The 27506-nt window shown below is 38.0% G+C and overlaps 1 protein-coding gene across 1 annotated transcript in view; it reads left to right on the top strand.

The window, feature by feature from the left end:
• LOC135107254 (protein unc-79 homolog) overlaps positions 1-21931 on the top strand; it is a 99751-nt gene extending 77820 nt beyond the window's left edge. The window contains 14 exon segments of the mRNA XM_064016913.1: positions 421-469; positions 471-576; positions 825-919; positions 1771-2025; positions 3645-3755; positions 4094-4210; positions 4339-4503; positions 4911-5086; positions 6035-6191; positions 6828-6911; positions 9213-9341; positions 11894-11911; positions 18471-18593; positions 20674-21931. Coding sequence (XP_063872983.1) covers positions 421-469; positions 471-576; positions 825-919; positions 1771-2025; positions 3645-3755; positions 4094-4210; positions 4339-4503; positions 4911-5086; positions 6035-6191; positions 6828-6911; positions 9213-9341; positions 11894-11911; positions 18471-18593; positions 20674-20859 — 1771 coding nt within the window. The 3' untranslated portion in view covers positions 20860-21931.
• The last annotated feature ends 5575 nt before the right edge of the window (positions 21932-27506 follow it).

Below are 27506 nucleotides of genomic sequence, written 5' to 3'. Positions count from 1 at the left end.
GGGAAGGGAAGAGAGAGAGAGAGAGAGAGAGAGAGAGAGAGAGAGAGAGAGAGAGAGAGAGAGAGATTTTATTAGTAGTAATATCATTAGTAACAATATTTGTGCTTAATGTACTACTTCTTCAACTCTACACCTATAGGCCTAGGCTTACAGACCTATGTGTCTGTACTATGACTGCATTAGATGCACAGTAATTATTAGATACAGGCCTAGGCATCTGTACTATGACTGCATTAGATGTACAGTAATTATTAGATACTTTTTTCAAGAAAAAAGTGTCTAATGTGCAAGCAAATGTAGTAAATAAGAGAAACACATACAGAAATTAAAGTAAATTACAAAGATGAAGTAAAGAAAAGTAAACAGAAAGCCTAGCTATCAAACTGCTACTAATACTTCCTTCTTTCTGTTGTGGTGAAGGGTGGCTGGGAGTGAGATGTTCTCCTGGCAGTATGAGAGTCCTGTCCACCCTGCCAGGCTCAGCCACCAGTATTGGCAGACAGTTCCTGCGTTGTGTCCTGCACCAGCTGGCACCCAACCAAATTTTCAATCAGATCTTCAATACCAATATTGAGGGTAAGATAGACAGACAGACAGACAGAAAGACAGGCAAATATGACAACCATTTCAAGATTGGCATCAACTTAAATCTAGTCTTTATATCCTCATCAATTTTTCCATATACTTCTTTCTGTATGGTGACCAGCAAACTGAATTTGTATATTAAAGCTTGACATTTTAAGTATTATTTGTCAGTTCTTTTAAGATTTCTTCATTCAGAAAGAGGTCAGCAGAATCTCTAATGAAATACTGTGGATTTCCAGAGTCGCAGCGTGTCCAGCTCTTCAAGACCCTTGCACAGGCACTTACTGACTTCAATGAACTGAATCCATCTGCCCCCATTCAGCTCCTACTTGAGGTAAGCATTCAGGCTCTCTCTCTCTCTCTCTCTCTCTCTCTCTCTCTCTCTCTCTCTCTCTCTCTCTCTCTCTCTCTCTCTCTCTCTCTCTCTCTCTCTCTCTCTCTCTCTCTCTCTCTCTCTCTCTCTCACACACACACACACACACACACACACACACACACACACACACACACACACACACACACACACACACACACACACACACACACACACACACACACACACACACACACACACACATATTACATAAGATCAAAGTAAGGTCCATCTCTGCACTTCTATCCATGTTTTTCTACACATATGCCTCATACATCTCATCTTTATTACATTGTCTCATCTTCACTGCTTTTATGTTGCATGTTTCAACCTATACAGTGCATTTAGCACCACTTCACTCTCACACAACCACCACCTCCTCCTCCTCCTCCTCCACCTCCACCTCTTCCTCCACCTCCACCTCCACCTCCACCTCCTCCTCCTCCTCCTCCTCCTCCTCCTCCTCCTCCTCCTCCTCCTCCTCCTCCTCCTCCTCTTCCTCTTCCTCCTCTTGGACTAAAAAAATATATATAAATTGAAGAGTAGGACTCATGAATCTTATAAATCTCTACATTTTTCTATCCATCCATCTATCTTTGGCCAGCAGAGTATACTTCACTATCTGCTTTTCACTGTTTAAGGACTATCCTTTATTTTTTTTTTTTATTTGAAATATAAACTCATAATATGCAATTTGTTTCTTTGTAACATGTTGGTAAGTATTCAAAATATAACAAATTCCACTTGCTTTCAGCTCTGCAACTAATCCCTAAAAAGGTGTCCGAAATTACTATTGCTTTCTCTGTTTGCAGAATCTGAACAGCTGTAAGGAAGTACCAACAGACAACCTGACACATGTGCTGTCCAATGTGGCATGTTACATGGAATGTGTAGGAATAGAGACTGGGGGAGGTACTATTGGAAGCATTCTCTCTCCCAGCTTGGTGCCACTGTTTGATGCATTCCTTCGCAAGGTTGTGCTGTGTGTGGCAGCACTAGGAGACCTTGACTCTGTGTTGAGGGTGCTTGTGGCTGTGCTGCGCATTCCTGGGGTAGTAGCACACAAGGTGAGCATCACCAGGGAATCACCACCACAGAAGAGTCTTCATTTATTGCTGTTCTTGCATCCCCTCTCCACAAAACCTAATCCTCTCATTCTCCTCTCATCCCTTTTCCCCACATATACCAGCACTCTATACTCTCATTTCACTAGAGGTTGCCCACTTGCATCTTCTCTCTTTACAATACTTCAATATCATCTCTTGATTATCTCACTCTGTTATTCTTTGTACATGGCCAGACTGCCATACCACTTAAGGATGCTGTGCTTGACCCACTCAACTAATCCACTTTTCATTCCTTCACATATACTGATTATTTTCATCGTTCAGACATGACAGCCAGGAAACAAGGAAAGCTGGGTTAGGGATGATGTGCACGGATGACAGGATCTTGCCAGTAGCTTATTGATGCATTAGCCAGTATGCAGCAAAGGGTGAAGATTATGAGGTGTTATCCTCACCATGGAAGAAAGAATAGTCATATAGACTTGAATTCTTAATCTTAAAGATGCATTTCTAATATATTTCCTGTTAGACTATTTTCTGCTACTTAATTTAAAATTATTGTTTTGTCTTAGGATTTTTCTTCTAATAAGTCTTTTTTAAATCAACTATTTGTTCAGTTGACTGGTAACTATTCTAATTATTCTTTGTATGATTGTTTGAGGAACATTTTATTTGCTGATCATACCATTCTCAAATCAGCTATAATATCTATGAAGTACAGTCCCTTCCCAAGTTTTGGGCTTCCTTTCTTCCAAGGTATACTCGTAGTGCTAAACTTGTGGATTGCAAAACTCAAGGTACTGAAAAGTGTTTATTCATTCTGGGCCGTGAAGAAGCTGACTTTTTTCCCCCACTTTATTCCCTTATCTCAAAATACAGTGTGTGTGTGTGTGTGTGTGTGTGTGTGTGTGTGTGTGTAATAATAATAATAATAATAATAAACGGTTTATTATTTAGGCAGTTGACAAACTGAAAATGTACATAGGGGATGGGGAAAAACTTAACATTAATCCTAACGGTAAGACTAATCTAGGAGGGAAATACTAATGATTGATGGCTCGCACCATGGTGGGAATCGCACTGAGTCTGTACCGGTCCGTGCGCGGCGCCTTCAGGGGCGTTATTTTGTTGTGGTGTCTGGTGGCACGGACAGGGCGAGGCGCCCTGTCCGTGTGTGTGTGTGTGTGTGTGTGTTGTCCTCAGGTATTGAGTGTCCTATCAAGGGTATAATCTTTGACAGGACACTCAGCATACACAACAGCTGCCCTTTAGATCACTCATTCTTTTGAGACACAGGGCATTACAAGGGCACTTGAAGCACAACAAGTATGAACATAAAAGAAGGCATTGCAGAATGGCATAATAATGTTGAATTTAACATAGTACTCATGGTAGCAGAACATTAAGCAGGTTTATGTAGAAACATTTTATCTTCTGTTTGTAATTTTTACGGCTTATGGAGTTTGATGTGAACTTTATGCAAGCTGCATGATTACACTTCAAGTCATCATCTACTCATCATCTGAATGGTGGTGACTGAGCTCAGTTGATGACTGATCACTAGATTACTGTTGGTAACCACAATATAAAGACAGTTTCATGGATCCATTCTCCCCCAGAGCATCCTTGATCCAGTGTCCAAGCTGCTGAGTTATGCCATTCAGAATTCAGCAATCAATTATGATCACCTGAGCAACCTGTGTCACCTGTGCAACCGCATCTTCTCTCGGGTATGTGTACCTACTTAGCTTAAGTGTTGACTGCTAATACATTATGTGAGTTACATTCATTCCATGATCTAATGTGTGTGACTTGTGACCTGACTTAGAATCAATAATCTACATCACTGACTTCTCGTTTGCATTTTGAGTTTTCAAAATGAGTGAAAATTACCTGTGTAATATTAGATTAATGAGACTATGTAGATAGCTGAAATTTGTCCTTGAGGGATAGGAAGGTACCAGTGGCAGATATCTGGATAAAGTGTACACTCACATATGTCTAATGTACATAAGTGTCAATCAGGACAACTTGTGTAGATAATAAATTGACCTAGAGATGTACTCAGGAACGGGACAAGTTGCTGCTGCCACGGTTGGTGGTGTACGAGTTGGTGCAGGCACTCAAGTTCAAGACGTCCATCCCAGACACCAATTTGATCCTCCTGGTGCAGCTAGTACTTCAAGTAGGTGACAAGATTTTTTAGTCTATGTATTCTAAATTTCTTTTTCATTTTGTGTGTGTGTGTGTGTGTGTGTGTGTGTGTGTGTGTCATCACGTGCATATCTAGCCTAATATAAAGATACCTTACAGGACAGTGGAGGGACCCTGGGGAGTAATACAGTGGTGGGAGATCTTCCAAGGGAGCTGCAGGACCCACACCATCTTCCAAACACCTGTGCTGCTGAGTGTATGCTCTCCCACCTTCATGATGCACTGGAGTTCATAGCAGATGTGCACACCCTCACTAAAGTCAAGGTAAAGTCATGACCACTTTCTGCACAAGGCAGGTTTAGTCTGGCCAGATTGAGGTTGAGCTATTCTATTCAATATTTACATCTGAAAGGTCAAATGTAGTTATATATATATATATATATATATATATATATATATATATATATATATATATATATATATATATATATATATATGACTCCCTGACTTAATTCTAGACTCTAAATGCCTTCCTTTTATCCATTCAAGCTTTTTCTCTACTTTTGTCCTTATTTTTTTTTTTTTTGTTCTTTTGTTCTTTCTCTTTCTTATTTTCCTTTATGATTTTGCATATTTGTGTGTCCCTTCTTTTATAGTCTTCCCAACATTTCAGTTTGTCCTTACTATCTTTTGTCTTCCCTCCATATTCACCCATTTCTCTCCCATCACAGTCTAATTGCCACAGTGGTAGTGTGGGCCTTAATGAGGACACAATGGGGGGACTGGTAAAGGCTGGCATATCCCAGTACCTAGCATTGGAAATAACTCGTGGCAACAGCCGCGACAACCGTGCCATCTCCAAGTACCTGCCATGGCTCAATAACCCACCTACTGCTGTCCAGCAAGGGTGAGTCTCCTTTTTCCTTCCTCCTTTGTACACCTCAGTGGAAAAGAAGGGGACGTCATGGTACAGTAGGACCACGCACCCTTTTGGGGCTAAGGGGTCCTCAGGCGTACAGGTTTGAATCCTGGCCAAGGTCTGAGGATAAGAAGGGCATCCACTCAGGGTAATAGTTCTCAAATACTAAATCAGACTCCTTTATTAGGAGGCACTCTTCTAGCCCTAATAAACTAGAGAAAACCGAGAGAAAAAAAATTTGTAAAGAAGGGGATCTAGTAGGATTAGATCATTGATTTCTGATAGGTAGGAAGACTGGGATACAGGTGTTGGGATATACAGGTATATATATTGATGTCTGCATTTTGGTTTTTGGTAAAAAGGAAAATATATTGCTTCAATCTACTTGGTGTTAATGGTCATGATATCAGAAATGTGAGTCACATGTCTCATATGCTGCATTATCATAAAAAATCATAGTAATACTAAACAATAATTTTTTACTATAGAACAGTGGACATTTTTCTGTTTTCCTAGGGATGTAAGAGTGTGTCTTTCTCATATACAAACTATATTTGTGTGTCGCACTGTTTTTGGCTATTGTTGACTACATAAATTGATCAGAAATTCAGTAGTGTCAACTGGTTTAAAGTGAACATAATCTATTTTATATAAAAAAGATTAATTATATATAATTTTTTTTATAATAGCATAATTCTACTTTTTTTTTATCGTCAGCTTCAGATGTATACTTTAATTTTAAAAAATTAATGTGTTGTAGTTATCAACTCCCATGCAAGAGATAGTTGCATTTCTAAAAAGCATGAAAGGATAGAAGTATCAAGCATTTAATCTTATAACTAAATATCTAAAATATCTAAAATTACTTTTATTGCATCCTGAAATATAAGTGCACATCAGGTTTCCACTTTCCCCTTTTCCTCTTTCTCTTTCTAGACCACGGGAGTTCATAGATTGTGTGGCTCACATCCGGCTCCTCTCGTGGCTCCTGCTGGGGGCACTGACACACACCTGCCTGGCAGGTGCTTCCCCTGCCATGGTGTGCCAACCCATTCCTCCTGAAGCCTCATGCCACATTGCTGACCACATTCAGGTGACTTCACAGAATATTTCATTAACTATAATGTTAATATTACATCTTCTGCTACACTATCTCCAACTTTATTTACTTATCATATTTTGTTTTTTTTTCATTGATCTTACTCTGCATATATGAGGAAAAACACTATAGAACATCCACTATGCATTGTATAATGGAATTATAAAAGCTAAAGGTGACTAGATCAATGGTATTGACAGAGAGATATCACTAATGTACCTCATCCTCATGATTTGTTGATGAAGATGGTTCTTATAATCAAATTAACCAATTATGTAGATACAGACATTGTCATTAGGAAAAATAGACAATCAAAATCACCCAGAATTTTTGTCAGTGTAGAAAACAGCATTCACTTGGCAGCCAGGAAAATTCAGTGTATTTTCTATGATGACAAAATCAAATTTGGGAACTTCACCTTTCACAGCCAGCTGGCTTGTTTGCTTGTATTGTTATATGTGAAATAAGTTTTTTGTGTCAGTACCTTGGGCAATACATTAATTATAGAAATATTAATGAAATTAGTCCACTGTTTGTTATCTAAACATTTAAGATTAAATGTTTTACATTATCCATTTGATAAAGGTTAGTAATTTTGATGAGTGATAAGAAGAGACGGTGTCATTGCAGGTCATCCTGGCAGGATTTGCTGAACAATCCAAGGCATCAGTTCTTCACATGTCCTCCCTGTTCCATGCATTCATCTTATGCCAGGTGTGTGTGTGTGTGTGTGTGTGTGTGTGTGTGAATGTGTGTGTATGTGTGTGTGTGTGTGTGTAATTACCTAGTTGTAATTTACAGGGCCTGAGGTACACTCATATAGTCCCATCTCTATATCTACACTTGTCTAGCTTTTCCTTAAAGTTGTGCACACTTGGTGCCAATACTACCTACTCACTTAGCTTGTTCCAGACTTCTATATTTCTCTGTTGGAAACTATATTTCTTCATGGTACTTAGGTGTTTTCCTTTTCTTAGTTTTTTTGCTGTGTCCTCATGTGAAATTGGTATTTCCTTTTTTTTTTTATCTTTGTTTCCATTAAACACACCACCTTCAGATTCTTTTCTTTTAAATAGTTTTGCAATTCCAGTGTGACAAAACACTGTATACATCACATTCAGTCCTTCACTTTTACTATTCTTCTCTATTTTATTTTATTCCTTATGCTTTATGTACCATTTCTTTACTGTCTCCCAAAACAACAAAAAAAAAAAATCTTTTCTTCTTCTGTTCTTGATTAATTTTCTCTTTAGTCTCATGTTTCTTTACATGTTTATTTTTCTGTTTTTCTTCATTTTTTTTTTTTCTTAATGTATATACGAGTATCTTTGCATTCTTCTACTTCTCTTAGTTTGGATGTTCTTTCTAGTATCTCTGCTGCTGCTTGTTGAGATTTTAGTCTTATTTTACCTTCCAGTTAAGGTCCCAGTTGAACAACTTCCACTTCTTCAAATTTTGTGTTGTCTTCATCATTTAGTTTCTTCAACAAATCCTTCACTGATTTTTTTTCTTCTTTCTCTCTTTTCAGTCAGTATGTTATATTTTTCTCCTTTATTCCATAAACTATAGCACTTTTCTTCTTATCTGCTGCATCTCTTACTAGATCTTCATTATTTTTCAGTGCCTTCACCACTTCCATTTCTACATTTTATTTTTTCTTTCAGTTGTTTTCAATTATTTACTTAAAGTCAACATTTGCTTTATCATTTTTTATTTTTCAGCCTTTCATTTCATCCATGACTCACCTCTTACCCTCTTTTCACCCATCACTAGTTCTGTTTTCAAATCTTTATTTTCTTTTATCATGTTCTCTGTGTTGTTTTGTAATTCCTGATTTTTCTTAATAATATGCTGTTCTCACTCTCATTTCTTCCAGTTCAGTTTTTAATTTGAATATTTCATCATCTTTTCCAAGGTTCTTCTCCAGTTTGTCCTGAAGAGTTTTTACCGCTCGCAACACTACTTCCATCTCCTTTTTCTGCTGTTCTGCATCATTTTCCCACTTTCCTGATTCTCATTTTTAGAAACCCTATTTCACTTTCATATTGGTAATTTTTATTAAATCCATCAAAGTTCATTTCATTTCTGTCGGGGTCTGATAATATGTTTGCCATCTTTGTTTTGAAGCTTGGGCCCAGTTGGCAGTTGAAAACCAAAACACTGTTTCCTCACCTATGGGACCTCACTCCCTTACTCAGACCCTGCAAACTAGATCTCTAGATATTCCTGGTGATATTGTCCTCTTGCAGGTCCAAGTAATGTTGTGGATTACCCAAAAATCAACTCTTTGCTAGGAGCAAATGCATCAAGTGTTGTTGACTTGATCTTGGTGTGTGTATTTATCTAGTTGTATTGTACATTGCATAAGCCAAAGCTCATTTTGTCCTGTCTCCATCACCGTATTTATCCAGTTTCTCTTTAAACATATGTACACTTTGTCCACAACCACCTCTTCCTTCAAATCATTCCAGATTTCAATAGTTCTATATGGGAAGCTGTATTTCTTGATGTCACTTGAACATCCACTCTTCTTTATTTTCTTCCCATGTTCCATCATCCATTTTTTTCTCCATCTGTGGTACCAAGTCATTTTAGTCAATTCTATATTGTTTACTAATTTGTATATTGTTACCAGGTATCCTCTTTCTCCTCTCTCTTGTAGTGGTGTGTATGTGTGTGTGTGTGTATATGTGTGTGTGTGTGTGTGTGTGTTATATTGTATCTTTATGATTTTGATTTGGGATATCTAGTTATTATTATTACCTACTGGTTTATGAATCTCTCTCTCTCTCTCTCTCTCTCTCTCTCTCTCTCTCTCTCTCCATCTCTCTTCTCTCTCTCCTCTCTCTCTCTCTCTCTCTCTCTCTCTCTCTCTCTCTCTCTCTCTCTCTCTCTCTCTCTCTCTCTCTCTCTCTCTCTCTCTCTCTCTCTCTCTCTCTCTCTCTCTCTCTCTCTCTCTCTCTCTCTCAATATTCCTGCCCTGTCATTCTCTTATGGCATCCCTGTCATACTCAGCTTTGGACAGTGTACCTGGAGCAAGGTGCTGGAAGCCCTGGGTCAGACACCTACAGCAGCTCTTGTGCTATTCTCACTGACTTCTGGGCCAAAGTGACTCCAGGCATCTTGCAGCTGGTGTCCTCATTCTAAAGTGGTCAGTAGCATGCATCCCTAAGTAGACTCTTATTCATGTTACTCACATATACATATCATCAGACATATACTATGCTTCTTCCATCTAACACCATCATACATTATGTACACTCACACTTACGAGTAGTTCATGGGATAAAAAGACAGATAAGAAGTTGGAATAAAGTGTTGGAAGCATCAATTTTGTATGGTGATGTAGCTTGAATTGTAAAGGTGCACCAGTTTCTTGAGGTACAGCTTAACCTCCACCACTGTGCCCATGTGGTGAGGGTGGTTGGTGTCTTGGTAGTAGTCACTATTTGGAGAATGTGGGGCTTCTCAAGGAATGTGCTGTGATTAGTCAGGAGCTGCATACCATGCTCAGTGAAGGCAACTTCATGCTTCTTAGCAATGGATGGTGCAATTAGTCAGGTTAGAAGTGAATGAAGTGTGGATGAGTGAGGTGTTCTCTCAGAGACATGAACAAATTTCATCTGAAGAGAAGACCTGCCATGCATGTATTACCTTACTACTGTTCATGTTGACAGACATTCCATAACTGTTTGATAACTTATGCATATGGTGATGATGCACCTGGTAGCCTTCACAGTGATCTTGGCATGACAGTGAATTGTGGATGTTAGACAGGTGAAGCAGTGTTGGATCCCCTGGTAGGGATGAAAATCATGGAACTCCTTGGCTGCACTCTCACCAGGAACAGCATATTGTAGGAAGTGGCCAAATAGATGCAAGATGACAGGCATTGTGGTTACCAAGGAAAATTAAAACTTAGAAAACTAAAAAACATTGAAACACACACACTCACACACACAAAATAAGGAAAATAGAAAGGATCCAAAGAGCTGCAACCAAATTGGTACCAAGTTTGAGAGATTTAACCTATGAAGAAAGATTAAGGAGATTGAAGCTTCCATCATTACAAGAGAGAAGAGAAAGAGGGGATCTGATTGCTATATACAGAGCTTTAAAGAGTAAGGATCAAGTTGACAAAGAAGACTTATTTGTTTGGGACTCAAGAGATACAAGAGGACATGAAGTGAAATTGAGGAAAATAACAAGTAGAAGAGATATCAAGAAATATGGAAACAACTTAGATGAAACAGTAGTGCAAGCAATAAATGTTCATGAATTTAAGGTTAAGCTGGATGCTTATAGGTATGGAGACAGGACAGTACGAGCATAGCTCTTTTCCTGTAAAACACAACTAGGTAAAGCTAGGTAAACACACACACACACACACACACACACACACACACACACACACACACACACACACACACACACACACACACCCTTGAAAATAGGAAAGAGAGAAGAGATTTAATAAACACCTATAAAATGATAAATGGTATGGAAAATGTGAACAAAGAATGTTTTATGAATTTAGACACACAGAGTACAAGGGGACACAGTAGGAAACTGAAGAAAGTTAACTGTAGAAGAGACATTAAGAAGTATAATTTTCCTCATAGAAGTGTGAAGAAATGGAAAGAACTCAGTGAAGATGTTGTCAGTGCCGTAACTGTCCATGCTTTTGAGACCAAATTGGATAGATATAGAGACAGGATACTATGAGATTACTCCCCTCCCATAAACCACAACTAGATAAATACACACACACACACACTATGTAGTGTAGTGGTTAGCATGCTTGGCTTATTACTGAGGAGGCCCAGGTTCAAGTCCTTGCATGGCGAGGCAAATGGGCAAGCCTCCTAATGTTTAGCCCCTGTTCATCTAGCAGCAAGTAAGTATGGGATGTAACCCAAGGAGTTGTGGCCTTGCTGTCACAGCATGTTATGTGTGAGTGGTCTTAGTCCTACCCAAAGATCAATTACTATGAGCTCTGAGCTCTTTCCATAGAGTAATGGGTGGCTGGGTGATCAGCAGATGACCGTAGGTGAATGACACGCGTGCACACACACACACACACAACACACACACACACACACACACACACACACACACACACACACACACACACACACACACACACACACACACACACACACACACACACACACACACACACTTCTAATCCTAATCTTTGAATACCTAACAGGTCTATATTTCTTTGTATTTTAACATACTAATATATATCTTTCTTTATATCTTCTGAAATGTACGTATTTCTATAGCAAATTTGAATGTTATTATTGTGTGGTATACTACTAATAATATTCTTATAACTGTGTTAGTGTTGTTATTATACATACTACTACTACTACTACTACTACTACTACTACTACTACTACTACTACTACTACTACCACTATTACTACTTCTACTGCTACTATCACTACTTGCTACTATTACTACTACTACTAGTGCTATCACTGCTACTACTAGTGTGTAATTTTCTTTACATTCCCTAAAATCACATATACTGTAATAAATTATTCTGATATACTAACTAATCAATGCTAATGTTAAAATGATATAGGGGAGAGCTGTATGTGAGGCTGTTACCCATCAGGAACATGTAAATGATGCCATTTATCCTCCCTACCACTTCCTCCTTTCCTTCCCCTTTAACCTGCCCCAAGGAATCTGAAACAGCTCAGGTATTTCCCTTCCAAATGGTAGCTTGAGGAATACTGGCTGGGCTGGTGGCGGTGGTGATGGTGGTGGTGATCCTGGTGGTGGTTGCAGGTTTTGTCATATTTTTATGTGGCAGCAGTATTTTTGTGTATCATTCACTCAACATATTTGTAACTGAAGAGGATCTGCTTCTTATTTCAATTATGGAATTGATATCTTTGTCATATATTTGCTTAAAAGTTAACAGAATGGTTTATAATGAAGATCAAAAACAAAATGTTGACAAAATGGTCCTCTCACATGGATTCTTATAATTACATACTAATCTGCTCCAAATAACTCTCTGTCATGATTGCCTTTGAAGTAAATGATGGAAAATATGAAAAAAAAGAAGCACCCAAAAATGTAAGATGTGACTGAGAAAGCAGACTATTGAAAATTCTACATTTTCAAGTCTCTTAGAAAAGAGCAAGTGAAAACCCCAAGTACCCCTGCACTGCTCTATGTACACACACTTTCATAGTGCTCCAGAGTCCACAGTTTGTTCCTCTTGTAGTGTGGCAAATGGAGGCCCAGATGTTGGTAGTGCTGCCAGTGATAGGGTAATGGGTGTGTGCATTGCAAGCATTGGGGAATAATAGATGAAAATGTAATTCAAGCAACAGTGCATCTTAAAAGTTGTAATTGAGCTTTTCATGAATAGTTAAATATTGATTTGGATGACAATTTCTGTTTTTGTAGATTGTGGTGATGAGAGAGGTTCTGTTTTCACAAATATATGTTGCAACTTGGTGTCCAGCTGCACCACCCATATGACTTTCTTCATTTCTAAGACTTTTCTTATATAATGCTAATATTTGCAAGGAATTATTTTTTATACATCAGCTTTAAGGATAATTGCAATAGGTATGTAGTAACACAAGAAATTTTGTCAAGATATTTCTTTTATGAGAGGAGTACAGCAATGAGATCATGATAATCACATCCACCCCACCAAACCCCCAGCCTTCCAGTAAACCTCATCAATAGAGTTAGCTAGACATCACAGCAGACACATGATGCCCCACCACCTGCATGATCCCTGATGGTTGTGAGGTTGTAGCAGACACAGGAAAAGGGAGTAGAAGTCACTTTGAGTTTTCAGTTTATCACACCATTTCCAGTGGTGAGCCATTAGGTAGTGCACTTTCCCTAGTGTCTTTGAGTCTTCAGGTAATGCAAAGAATTTTATTCTCATATGCAGATTGTAATGTAAGCTCTCACACAGGTTACCAAGAAAAACTTCCAGTCATGTTGTTTATTCTTTAATTAATTCAGTATTATAGTTGCTGCAAACTATGCTGAATTGGAAGCCCTGCCTATTACCTCTTCCCGTTTCATTGGGGCAGGTAATTGATCCATGCATAAGTTCTTGCCATTTCTTTTAATTTTTTATGTTTATGATATTTTTAATTATATTATCTAATGCTTGAAAATATCAGTATGAAAATAAAAATTATATTCAAGTACTAACTTTAGAAAATTTGTGAAACAAATAATATATAATGTTTATATAATAATATCTACGTGACTAGTGGTGTGCATCACTGGAAATCTGGCATGAGCTAGACAAGGTACTAACAGAAATACGTCTGTTTCCACAAATTTTCTGAAAGGTTAACACTTTGATATTGCTATTGTTTTCATGTTGGTATTTTCAACATCACTTTAGGACAAGAGTAATGACAATGTGAGTGAAAACATCTTAAATATGAAATATTAGAAGTGGCAAGACCTTTCTGAATGCAGCAAGCAGACAAGCAGATGCCTTGCCAAAAGGGAGATAGCAGGCAGGAGGCAGTGCTTCTAAGTCAGCTTAGCCTGTGATAACTATAATCCAATGACTTAAATTGGAAAACCATAAAAACTCTTTCAAGTGACAAATTGGTGTATTTTAATTTTTGCATTGTTTTACTGAGCTTGCTTATCTCACACATTCATACATAAAAAAAAGTATATATATATATGTATTCCTGTTGTGCAACCAAAAACTTAGAGATCAGGTGTTTGATCCCCAAGCAGGATGAGATAGGCAGGCAGTCTCCTCATATCATTGGTCTCTGTTACTTGACAATTCTTAGGCATTGGGTACAAGTCCAATTTTGTGTCTTTCCTCTTCGAGAAATGGCCCTTTCCTGTACTTCCACCGTGGCACTCAGTTTTTTTCTGGTGCCATAGTGTAGAGAAAATTTGGCTCTCAGGGGACAGTTTATGCCTCCAAAGGGCATCTCAGAGGTGTTTATCAGCTTAAAATAACCATAATGCTTCTTCCTGTGTGAATCCCATTACCAGTGGCCTCTAAACCTTCAAACCTTTAATCTCTCACTGATTTTTCTCTTGTGAGGGAGGGTGGAGCAGAGAAGTAAAATTAAAAGTGTGCCATATTGAATTGAGCTTTACAATGCATATTTAAAATGGGAGGTTTTTCTTCTGTGTTGCCTATTCTCAAATTTTGTGTTAGTTACTCAATTTTTTTTAGGAGGAAAATTTCAAATTACTTGTATTTAGTTGTACATTTAACATACTATTTTTTTAAGTCATGGTGTATAATATTTGTTAGGAATGTGTATTCAGCACATATGCACCACTTATGAGGCAGCATGAAGTGTAGGACCAATTGGTGGCAAGCAGCTCTCATGCATATAGATTACCCTGTTTTTACACATTGCTATTCATGGTCTTTATAGTATATGAAACAGTTATATTTTTCTTTGAAGAAATTGAAAAATCAGTAAATATCTCACTATCAGTCTCAGAATTTATGTTTCTCTATTATAGACAGGAATTTTGAAGATTGGGAATTGAGTATTGTAGTGAGCCCTTTTCCTGTTTGTCACTCTGGCTTCCACAGCCATGTCCCAGTGTTTTCCACAGTGCATTGGTGAGAATGAATCTTGCTCCCTCGCACTACCCAACAATGGTCTGTCATGACTCAAGTAGTGGGGTCCCTATACAATAGTTGTATGAATCAAAGGTCCTCCCTGCATGCCCTGCACATACAGATACAACCTTTAAGATATTCTGTTAAAAATCCATCATACTATGGTGTACTTAATTTGTTCATCTCAAAATATGCACACACAGATACTCAAAGTAAATGAATACAAAAATGTTGAAGAAAGAAAAGGATTGAAATAAAAAGGTAAATAAAATTAAGACATAAAATGAAGGTGGCACTTGGTGGTGTGCAAACAGTGGAGGCTGTGGATCAGAAAAGGAGAAATTCACAGAAATCATATCTGAAAGGCAGAGAGCCAAGGATCATTATTGGCTCTCGGTTGTATTTATTTATTGGTTTATTTCTTTTAAATGTTATTGATGCTTGTAATGTTAAGATGTTGATAACATTGCATTACAAACCAAACTTGTTTGGAATATGTGGGAGTGATATGATCTTCCAGCACTAAAAGGGACATAAAAAAAACTGAGAATACAATGAACAGCAACAAAGTTGCTTCTGACCCTATCAGACTTATCATATGAAGAGAGACTAAAGAAACTAAACCTGCGAATCTTCGAAAAGAGAAGAAAGAGAGAGAGAGAGGTGACCTGATTGCCTTATATCAGAGTTTGTTGGGCTGGGAAAAACTGGACTGGAGTGATTTGGTGGTGAGAGACTTGAGAAGTACAAGAGGGCATAAGAAGGTGAAGAAGGGTGTGTGTGGAAGGGATATTAAGAAGAACAGTTTCCTGCAAAGAACTGCAGGAATCTGGAATGAGCTGCAAAAAGAAATAGTAAATGCAAAAACTAAACATGATTTTAAGTAAAAAGTGGATAAGAGTAGATATCAAGACGGGACAGCACAAGCTTAGACTCCTTCTCCTGTAAACTACAACTAGGTAAATACAACTAGGTAAACACACACACACACACACACACACACACACACACACACACACATTTATAACAAGCATGATACATTCTGAATTGGAATATGCAGCAGCAGTTTGGGCTCCACATAGAAAAAAAGATATATGGAAAGTGGAAAGAATACAGAGGATAGCGATGAAGATGGTACCAGAATTGAAACACTTAAACTATGAAGAAAGACTTTAAGAGATGGGTTTACCAACACTACAAGAGAGAAGAAAAAGAGGAGACCTGATAACAGTGTACAAATTAGTAAATCATATACAAAAGAATAGACAGAAATGACTTGGTACCACAGATGGGGGAGGGAGAGAGAGATAGATGAGGGAGCATGGGAAGAACATAAAGAAGAGTGGATGTTCAAGTGACATCAAAAAATGCAGCTTCCTGTATACATAACTATTGAAATCTGGAATGATCTGAAGAAAACGGTGGTTGTGACAAACAGTGTACACATCTTAAAAGAGAAACTGGGTGAATATGGTCATGGAGACAGGACAAAAAGAGCTTTGGCTCGTGCAGTGTACAATACAACTAGGTAAATACACACACATTCTCTCTCTCTCTCTCTCTCTCTCTCTCTCTCTCTCTCTCTCTCTCTCTCTCTCTCTCTCTCTCTCTCTCTCTCTCTCTCTCTCTCTCTCTCTCTCTCTCTCTCTCTCTCTCTCTCTCTCTCTCTCTCTCTCTCTCTCTCTCTCTCTCTCTCTCTCTCTCTCTCTCTCTCTCTCTCTCTCTCTCTCTCTCTCTCTCTCTCTCTCTCTCTCTCTCTCACATACATACAGTACAGTAAAATCCCTCTTATCCGGCATCAACAGGACCGCCGACATGCCGGATACTTGAATAGAAGTGAAATTATGTCCACAATCACCACCCTACACTCACGCATCTTACCATAACAAAGATCAGCTGATTGCCGTGCTGTGCGTCGCCACCTGCGCTGTCACCTCACACTCACCAACACACAGTTGTAGCATTGGGCCTGTAATTGTGACTCCTTCTGATCTTTTCAAGCTGAACCACTCACTTTGTCCATCATTTCACTACGATGATACTGCAGTGTGTGATGATTTTCCGCTGCCTTTGTGGTGTCGGTGCTTTCATGTAATCCGCAACTTTTTCGTTTGGGATTTAATGTCATAAATAGTTGATGAGCCCACACCATATTCCGCCTTTAGTTGCTGTCTGCTTTCATCTCTCTCTAATTGTCGACAAATGTCTACCTTCTGCTTAAGTGTAAGCACAACATGCTTCCTCTTTTCTACAACTTTAGGCATGATGAAGGCGTCAGGCGTCACTGATTAAACACAGTGCAGTGGGCCGCGGGTGACGCAAAGCAGTGCGCTCTGGTGGCAAGGGGACAAAGTATGCCTCACGTGGGAATTTTAATCGATTTTATGAGTACATATTGATTTTTTATTGATTTTTAAGGCTCGGGGAAAGATGTGCCGGATACTTGAAGCTGCCAGATACTCGAATGCCGGATGAGAGGGATTTTACTGTATTATCACTCTGCCCACAGAAAAAACCCTTATCCTTTCATCATTAGGCATTGACATTTCTCTAAGACTGATCATTCTCTGGTCTTGTGCTCTTAACTCCTTAACTTGTTCAAGAAAAGAAAAAAAGTAAGTTTTAATCTTATGCCTAAGTCCCTCCAACACACTAAACACCCTTACCTTCTCTCCCTGCCTCCTTGTAGGTGAAGAAAGCAACCTTTTCCTCTATCTTCTCAACCTAGACACAGTGAATGAGCTTTGTGTATTAAACTTGGCCTTTGCACCTCTCCCCACCTTAATAGTCATCTACTAATACTGATAATTCTCTGTGTGATCAGCTATGTTTTGACCCCTTCAAGCATGACAGAGTGATTAAATTATTAGTTTCTTCTATAAACCTGCACTAAAGTAAATCCATAGGTAATTTTCATTGTGAAAGTGAACATATATGCATTTTAATACCTGACAGGCAGTGATGAGTAGCTATTTATAGACTTGTATTTAATGTTATTCATCATAATGTAGTAGACTAATACTTAGATATCATACAGAGTTGATGTTGCTGTTTAATTCAGAAATATTTCAAGTGACAGTAATTGCACTATAGCAAAGCAGTCAGAATGTTTATACATTGTAATGGGTGATTGGTAGAAGGTTGCACAACATCCTTCTCCTTCAAGACTGTGATCTGTACTCACTAAGTCAGAAGGTAGTAAATTCTTAGGATTATGAATTTTACATTCACTTCTTAATCTCATATTGATAGTAAGTTCTTATCAGACAAACATGATGAGTTTTGCATACAAGCCATAACTACAGGCACTTAGTTGGTCATTATGTATCTTGTGGTAACATGTCATTTACACAGTTTTACTTCAAGAATGTGATGGTTAGGCTTGTAAGATTTTATAGATTGTTATCAAATCATCCAGATTGAACATTACAGGTTCAATAGATTCATTAGCTCTTTTATGTTTAAGTGCGCAGGCAGTTCTGTTTTAATATTTTTATTATATTTTTAGATAAGAATTGGCATTTAGACTTATTTTTTAACCTGCCATGTAACCTTACTTACCATGCCCATGTGTGTGTCTGTCTGTGTGTGTGTGTGTGTGTGTGTGTGTGTGTGTGTGTGTGTGTGTGTGTGTGTGTGTGTGTGTGTGTGTGTACCAACAGCTTGGAGAAATGGTGAATCTTCACTTCCTGAGTCTGATGGAGGCTCTTCACGAGTGCCATTCCACGGTGCTCACCAAGCTGCTGCCACTCTGGGCCCCTGTTCTTTACACCCACCACATCAAGGTAAGTGTAACGCAAGCTCCCCTCTCTCTCTCTCTCTCTCTCTCTCTCTCTCTCTCTCTCTCTCTCTCTCTCTCTCTCTCTCTCTCTCTCTCTCTCTCTCTCTCTCTCTCTCTCTCTCTCTCTCTCTCTCTCTCTCTCTCTCTCTCTCTCTCTCTCTCTCTCTCTCTCTCTCTCTCTCTCTCTCTCTCTGCCCCCAATCTGTTTTCCAGCCATCCTCTCTTTTTCTGTTCTGTCTTTTATTTCTTTGTTTTTTTTATTCATGTGTTGCACCTCATATCTGTGTTTCTGTTTTCTTTGCATCTGACTTGCATTTCTTCTTCTTTTAGGTAATTTATTTCCAGTTGCATATTTTTTTACTTTTATCAAACTTCTTTCATCTGTTTTCATTTAATCTTCCTTTAATTCTTATTTCATCTCTTTCTTTCTTGCTTCCATGTCCTTAGGCAGACTGTATTGCATTTAATCTGTCAATTAATTAAGGATGAGACTTTGTGGCTTTGAAGCATAAACCATATTCTTGATTGTACTAAAACTGGACTTACACACACACACACACACACACACACACACACACACACACACACACACACACACACACACACACACACACACACACACACACACACACACACACACACACACACACACACAACTAATTGAAAAGAGCTAAAGAAGAAACAAAAAATAGTGAAGGATTTGTTTAAGAAACTAAATGATGAAGATGACACCAAACTTGAGGAAGTGGAAGAAGTCATTAGACTGGGCCACTATCTGGAAGGCAAAAACAATACCTATGAAAATAAGACTAAAATCACAACAAACAACAGAAGAGATACTAGAAAGAACATCCAAACTAAGAGAAGTAGAAGACTGCAAGGATATATACATCAAGAAGAGCAGAAAGGAAGAATGGGAAAAATAAAATTTTGAAAGAAATATATGAAGAGTTTAAAGAGAAAAAATAATCAAGAATAGAAGAAAATTTTTTTTTCTGTAGAGTTTAGTGAGACTGACTGAAGAAATGGTACATAAAGGAAAAAATAAATAAATGAAAATATCTTCAATTATCTTCACCCATACGAGCGAGCGCAGGACACACACACACACACGCACACACAGCTGATGGGCTAAGGATTACTATGAAACCTCCGTCTCCCATGTGGTGATGAAGACTAGAGGAAGAAAAAAAGAAAAATAAATAAAAATATATATATATATACTCGTATATATATATATATATATATATATATATATATATATATATATATATATATATATATATATATATATATATATATATATATATATATATATATATATATATATATATCATATAAATGCCATCTTGTTCGCTGACACGTCAACCGTCCCGCACTATGTATCATGTGTCATAATGGTGAACTGTCAAGATTTATATTTGCACTTATGGCCGCATTTGCCAGCCGAACATTAACATTGCTTTGCGAGAACCGATTTATTTTCAGTATAATTTTCAACTTTTTTTTTTTCAGTTGTTTCGATAGGCTTACGAGTATCTTGTGTATGAGACACTGTTGGATTATTTTCTGTCCTGAAGATGACCACTCTTTTGCAGCGGCACGAAAACATCAGAACAATGGCCGCCCATGCTTATTGGGAAGAAATAGTGTTGTGAATCATGAAATAATTACGGGGACCTCATGGAGAGAAAATGCTTTCACCTCTGCTTCAGAAAATATGGCGTCCCAGATTGAAATAAGCTATTTCTCCATAATCCAACCTCTTGGGATGACTCGCTGCCATATGTCCTTTTACCGACTAAATTACATATTCATGTGTTCTATTTCTTCCTTTTTTTTCAGAGAGGAACTCCTAGTGGCAAACATTTTCTTAATGATATACAACAAATTCGTAAGCCTCGATCCTGTTGTTGTATGGCAGCTAAATTCTCTGTTCATTAGATTAATTTTACAGTAATTATTTCTTCTTTGTGATGGAACATAAGTTAATAGAACAGGATACAAACAATAGTTATCTCTCTCTCTCTCTCTCTCTCTCTCTCTCTCTCTCTCTCTCTCTCTCTCTGCGTGTGTGTGTGTAGCTTCCAGGCCAGCTCGCAGTGAGGCTGCAGGCGTGTCAGGATGCAGCACCACCCACAGAGACAGAGGCACCCAGCGCCGCTGTAGCTCCAGCTCCGGGCCTCCTTCGCTGGTTGCATCGCCTGCAGTTCAAGATGGGACAGATAGAATTGCAGTCATCTGCCGCCACACAATTCTACTCAGTTTAAAGGCCCGGTGTGTGTGTGTGTGGTGTGTGTGTGTGTGTGTGTGTGTGTTATTGAAGTCAACATACAGTTTAAGTATTAGATTGATTAATATTTCATTATTTCTGAGGATGCAGTGTGTATTTTTGCCAAAACCTCTATTTTTTTTTTTTTCCGACGAAAAAATTGAGTCCGATTTTATGCTGACACAGTATAACGAAGATCAACGCCACATCGATGGAATCGAACACTTTTCACCATAACAATCTTATATAAATTAAATGAATGAATAACACACACACACACACACTTTCAAAATATGTAAGATGGTCGAGTCACAGTTCCTGCTCATCCAAATCAATGCTACTATAGGCTACCATAATAGATGGGGGAAGGTGGAACTGTGACCTTGCTATCCAGAAGGCCTACTCTAATCCTGCCTTCCTGAGAGAGAGAGAGAGAGAGAGAGAGAGAGAGAGAGAGAGAGAGAGAGAGAGAGAGTACAAGTTTCAGCGTGAGGACTCCCACCCAGATAGTCGATAAATTTAGTCATTCTTGCTCCCCTCCCTCTGCCCTCCCTTCCCCCACACACCAATACTATGTTCTCTTCACGTTTGATCATCAGTAACAACAAAATTATGCTTTGGTAAGTCGCTTAATATTTTTGTACTAATTGTAATTGAATTATGGTTTGAGTACAATCATGACAAATCTGTGCCAACCTCAGTGAGTGTTTGTAATGGAGAGATTAATGGACAGACTTACGGCAGCAGAGTAGAACAGTATTTACACTTTTCCTGTTGCAAAGTATAAACTGCTTGATATCTTTGTCTACATATTAGTGTATCTATATCTTTGTATTTATTTATTTATTTATTTATTTATTTATTATGAATATATGAATGTATGGATGTCTGTATTCAATATTTTGTCTATTTATATGATAGAGTATATTATTTATGTATTAGCTATTCTTTGCTTGATGTTTGTGATAAAAGAATATTGAAGATAATATTCTTATAGGAAAATATATATATATAAATCTATATTTTAGTGGACAAATTATATCAACATAGTCTAAATAAAGTATATAACCATAATGAATTTAATTCTATATAACTGTATCCACCAACTGTCCTTCATCCTGTCCACTTTCTGTTCCAAAGACCTCATCTGCTGCTACTCTCCTTATAAAAACTGACTACCTGATAGATTCTTAAATGACCCAAAGACTTGAGACATGAAAAGGTTCTTGAGAAGTGAGGATTTCATTAAGTTGACCAGAACACTATCCGAAAAGAAAGTAGTGTGAATCGTATATCAGCTCTTTCAAGTCCAATAATCTCTTGTACCGGAGATCTGAAATCGGGGAACATTACAACGCTTTGTGTTCACAAAATTATTTGAAATAGATATACAAAATATAACCATCAAATGTTTCGCCCCGAAAAAAAATATATTTGAGCGTGTTCATAAGGAAAACTGTTCTCAAATTATGCTATCTTCATTCTGGGAGAACGCCAGATAGTATGTGGATAAGCAACACGTCTGAAAAGCCACGCTTCTTGTATCCTTGGGTCACATTTTAGATCATTAAAAGTTCTCTCCTTAACTTTTGATCCAAAACGTCATTGTAAATACTAAATTTTAAGAAAGTTTAATTGATTTACTATGATGTCTAACCTGTACGAGTATAAAAGAGAAGTTACATCAGTTTCACTCGCACTTCCAGATGACGCCTCTAGTTCTCATATCCATGTGGATAGCTACGGTAATATAGAGGTCCTTGGGTACATCATAGACATTAAAACATGATGAATTAACTCTATTTGAAATTATTTTGATTTTTCACTATTCTTTTGGTGATTTAAATTCCGCTCCACCAATGGAAAACACACACACACACACACACACACACACACACACACACACGTGAAAACTTTATTTATCATTTGTATGATCTATGAAAGTACTTCGAACTAAGCTATCCAACTTTCTCTAGACAAGTGATGGTTCCCTATTGCCGATATTGATTGTTCGTTAGATGTAGGGAAACATTTGCAAATCGTTTCAGGATGAATTAATGAAATTAATAATGAATACAAGTGTTGGTAGATTTCTGTTCCATATAGATTCAACCTCACAGCGCGCTGCGTTCTGCATCCTCTGTAGAGTATACCCAATGTTTGTTTGTTTCTGAATAGGTGAAAATGTTATTGTCCTTACCTTTCCTCCAACTGACGGGTTTGAGACATTTTATAACATGTTTAGTAACGCCTTAGCAAGTTAGTATTTCTTCGAGGTAAGACCATACTTAGCACGTGTATAAATACCAGCCCTGGGGTAGGAATACACGCACTACTTTAAAAAGGGCTGACGCAACACAGATGAAAGACACAGATCCCGTCACATTAATGAGAAATAGATAAATAAATAGATAAATAAGTAAATATTCCTTTCAATGACGATCAACGACTTTCTTTCCCTGCCTCTCCCTGTTACGTCATTGGCATATTGGAGTTAAAGCTATCACAACTTTTCTAAATGGCGATTAACAGTAATCGTAATGGCACCAAAGCGTTCGAGTGCCTTCACATCAGTGTGAAAAACTACTCCGCGTATGGTTTCCTTGCTAACTTGAGTGTTAATGTGTGCATAATATTATATCCTTTTAGAGAACTATTTCAGCATGGTGACACGGGAAATAATCACAATATTTTCAAACATGAATGAAAGACAGACACAAACAGACATACGTAAATACAGACAGACAGCTGCTACTTACTTTCGCTGTTGCTCACTTTCTCATAATGGTTCAGTCTTATAAACATGAACTCATCAGTTTCAAGAAGAAAATGTCACAATCTTCAAAAGTTTATGCAGTACACTGCAGAAATAAAAGGAAATAAAAGTAAAGGTGTGAAATATGATATGATGAATCAACAAAACCAGGCTCTGTGAAGTTCAGAGTTGTGATTTATCTCCCAGATGTTGCACGTACAAGGCATTGCCCCACACGCCTCGTTGACTCATCATGACAAGATCCAATGGAAATTCTTAGGGCCTTCCAGGATGTTTCCATGATGCTGGTGTTAATGTAATAAAGATTCTACATCACCAATGAAAAAATACACCCATGAGAACCCGATTAATTATCTTTGTGGTCTTTGAAAAGTGTTGTTGAAATCCCAAAGCGTTTCTAAGTATGGACCCATGCCTCTTAAAGAGGCAGCCTTTCTCACAGTGCACCTCTATAAAAGGAATGAAAAGCCAGAATATAATAATGATAATAATAATAATAATAATAATAATAAAAACATTCGTCTATTAGCTGCTATTTTAAAATTCAAACCTACTGGATTAATTTTAACATTTCGCATTATAGCGCTGCATTATTTATTTATTTATTTATTTATCTGTGAATACCGCTCTCCCGAACTTGTTCACTTTAACCTCCAGGCATGCATGGGCCATTGTAACGATCTTCTAAATGAAAGAGCTTACTAGCATCACTCTTTCAACCCTTTCACTGGCAAACTCTGGGACGTTTGCCACTATTCTATCCCGTGCATGCCTATGACAAGACCAGGGCAAGGCACCTCTGAAACTAGCTTATCCCAGAATTGTACAGACAGGGAGAAGGGCGTACAGAAATATAATAAACAGGAAGAAAAACTTAAAAAAAAAAATGGGGGGAGGAAGGGACGGCCATAATGAAACAGACATGGAAAGGGACGTCCAAAAAAGGAACAGAGAGAGAGAGAGAGAGAGAGAGAGAGAGAGAGAGAGAGAGAGAGAGAGAGAGGCACATAAAGGAACACAGTTATAGAAGGAGAGGGACGAAAGCGAGATGGACTCACAGGAAGACACAAAGAGAGAGGGAGAGGAGCGAGAAGGAGGCACAGGAAGGCAGAGAAAAGAACAGAAAGATAACAGTGATCGAACTTTGGCAACAGAACACAAAACGGAATAGACAGAGAAAGGGGGTCCTAAAAAAATAATAGGAGATCGCTTAAAAGGAAATAAACAGGAAGTTAAATTGCCAGAGTGAAAATAGACGGGGAGAAGAAAGCCAAGAGCGGAAAAAAGACAGAAGGAGGGAAGCCAAACATGAACACACAGAAAGTACAGGCGGTGATAACTGAATATAACGGACAGACAAACAGACAAACAAAGAGGGACGCTCAGAACGAAGTTAATAGAGAAAGAGACACTCAAATGGAATTAGCAAGCAAGACGGCAAGACAGAATGAATTAGACAGGAAGATGAGTGGCCGGAGCTGGGTGCATGTAGATAAGAATCGAACCCACGACGACGGAGTATCAATGGCAAGACTATCCAGCGAGCCATAACGATAAAAGAAAACAGCAAAAACTGAAGGAATCTGCTGGCCTATCTCGACTATCTGGTTACCTCTTGTGCGTTCGCGTGTGTGTGTGTGTGTGTGTGTGTGTGTAGATCAATTTTTCAATACCCACCCAGAAAAAAAAGATCATCATATTCTGTGTACGTTTGTGTGTGTGTGTGTGTGTGTGTGTGTGTGTGTGTGTGTGTGTGTGTGTATTCTGTAGTTTTTCTTCCTGTCTATTCACTTTTCATCATCTTCCTTTCACATCTCTCTCTCTCTCTCTCTCTCTCTCTCTCTCTCTCTCTCTCTCTCTCTCTCTCTCTCTCTCTCTCTCTCTCTTCCGTATTTGTAGTTCCCTTCCTCATGCATTCCGTTTTGGTCGTCTCTTTTTCATGCCGATTCCGTTCTGAGTGTGTCTCTTCTTATTAAATTCAAGATGTTCTTTTCCCTGCCTTTCCCATTTTGGGTATCTCTTTTCCTGTCTGTTTCCTTCTACGCATCCCTTTTCCTTGTCTATTCCGTTCTGAGCATCATTCCCCCTATCTATTTCATTATGGCTATTCCTCCCCTTGTATTTTCTGTTCTGAGCGTCCCTTTCTCTTGCTTATTCCATTTTGGACGTCTCTTTACCTGTGCACTTCATTCTGGCTATTTCTCTATCTTTATATTTTGTTCTGAACTTCCCTTTCTCCTGTCTATTCTTTTCTGGGTGTCATTCTCCTTTTCTACTCTATTCTATGCTTCCGTTCTCCTGTCTATTGATTTTTATTTTAGTGTTTCAAAATGTGTTACGTATAGTACTCACCTTTTCGGGATCGGTTTTGTAACTGCAATGACAAACTATTCAGTGTTTTCAATCGATAGGACAGAATTATATTATATCGGGTATACGTGCACCTACTACTATTTTTTTTATAGTACAATAAAATACTTAGTATTAATAGTATTATTAAGAAAGAGAGAGAGAGAGAGAGAGAGAGAGAGAGAGAGAGAGAGAGAGAGAGAGAGAGAGAGAGAGAGAGAGAGAGAGAGAGAGAGAGACTTTTTTTTTTTTTTTACCAATTTCTCTTCAAAGCGAAGATAAATGAGTATTTCAATGAGTCAGTGCTGTCATGAACAGGAAAGAAGTCCACATGCATTTCCAGTAATGAGTTACAAATTTTGTGTTGCCATTGTTATCTGAATCTATGTTGGCTCTTGCCAGCATTATTAACAGCTGCATTATATATTGAATTAGCAATGAAATTGAAAAAAAAAAAAAAACTGGCGAATTGGTCATTTACATGTTTCGAATAATACATCTTGTAGTGAAAAAAAGTAAATAAAAATGTTATTTTTTTCTATAAGAACAGTCTCACTGAAATATTTGTCTAATCTCGATTGTTCATTTATTTTATGTACAGTTTCCAGCATGTATTTATTTTTTTACTATAACCAGCCATGACTATTTACCCTTGACATCAGTGCGGAATGAACCACTGTTCATCCACACACCATCTACATTCCACACACTTCTGTTCCCTTGTATTAGACACACCAGCGCTTTTTGGTGTTCGGTTCTTATTGATATGCTTTTACCCGGTAGTTACTTCATTAAATTTAATTCAATAGCAAGATTTTATTTTGCTTCCTCTTTTATTAACTTAGGGGCAATGGGTGATTGTAATATGAGCATACACGGTAGTCAAGTTTGCTGTCGAGGTGACAACAGGTTTAGAAATAATTGCACTAGAAATTGCACCTTATGGGAGTACCCAGCCATTAGTTTGCCAGAATCGGTCATAAAAAAAAAAAAAAAAGCGAAAGGCCGACCCAACTCATTGAACAATATGCCTAAGACTCATTTCCAGTATAACCCTGAAGTTATTATTTTAACCACATGATTAACATATTCATGTTTAATCAAGAGCCTTTTCATAGCGACAAATATGGCCATTAAACATAACTTCGCTGCTTGAGGGAAGCAAGCTGTAAAAGTTGTCCATATAGCACAACGCAGGCAAAGGATCAGTCTTTCATTGAGTACTGGAGTTCTGTCCATTTATTTGGAGTCTTTTCATAATTAGAAATATGACCATAACACATAACTTCGCTGGCTGAGGAAGGCATAAGCTATAAAAGTTGTCCATATATAGCACAATGCAGGCAAACTATCAGTGTTTCGTTGGCTATTGCAGTTTGAAATTATGTATAGTGTTAACATATGCATTACATCCTTTAGAGAATGATTAGTCAGTGCTGCACATCCATTTTGTCTTGCAACGGGATCACTCTTGTTGTGAGGGAGGAACTGGGCCTGGGGAGGGGGAAAGAGTTGCAGAG

This window comes from Scylla paramamosain, chromosome 15 (genome assembly GCF_035594125.1).
Source record: "Scylla paramamosain isolate STU-SP2022 chromosome 15, ASM3559412v1, whole genome shotgun sequence".
Taxonomy (NCBI): domain Eukaryota; kingdom Metazoa; phylum Arthropoda; class Malacostraca; order Decapoda; family Portunidae; genus Scylla; species Scylla paramamosain.
This window is presented reverse-complemented; position numbering and strand designations above follow the sequence as displayed.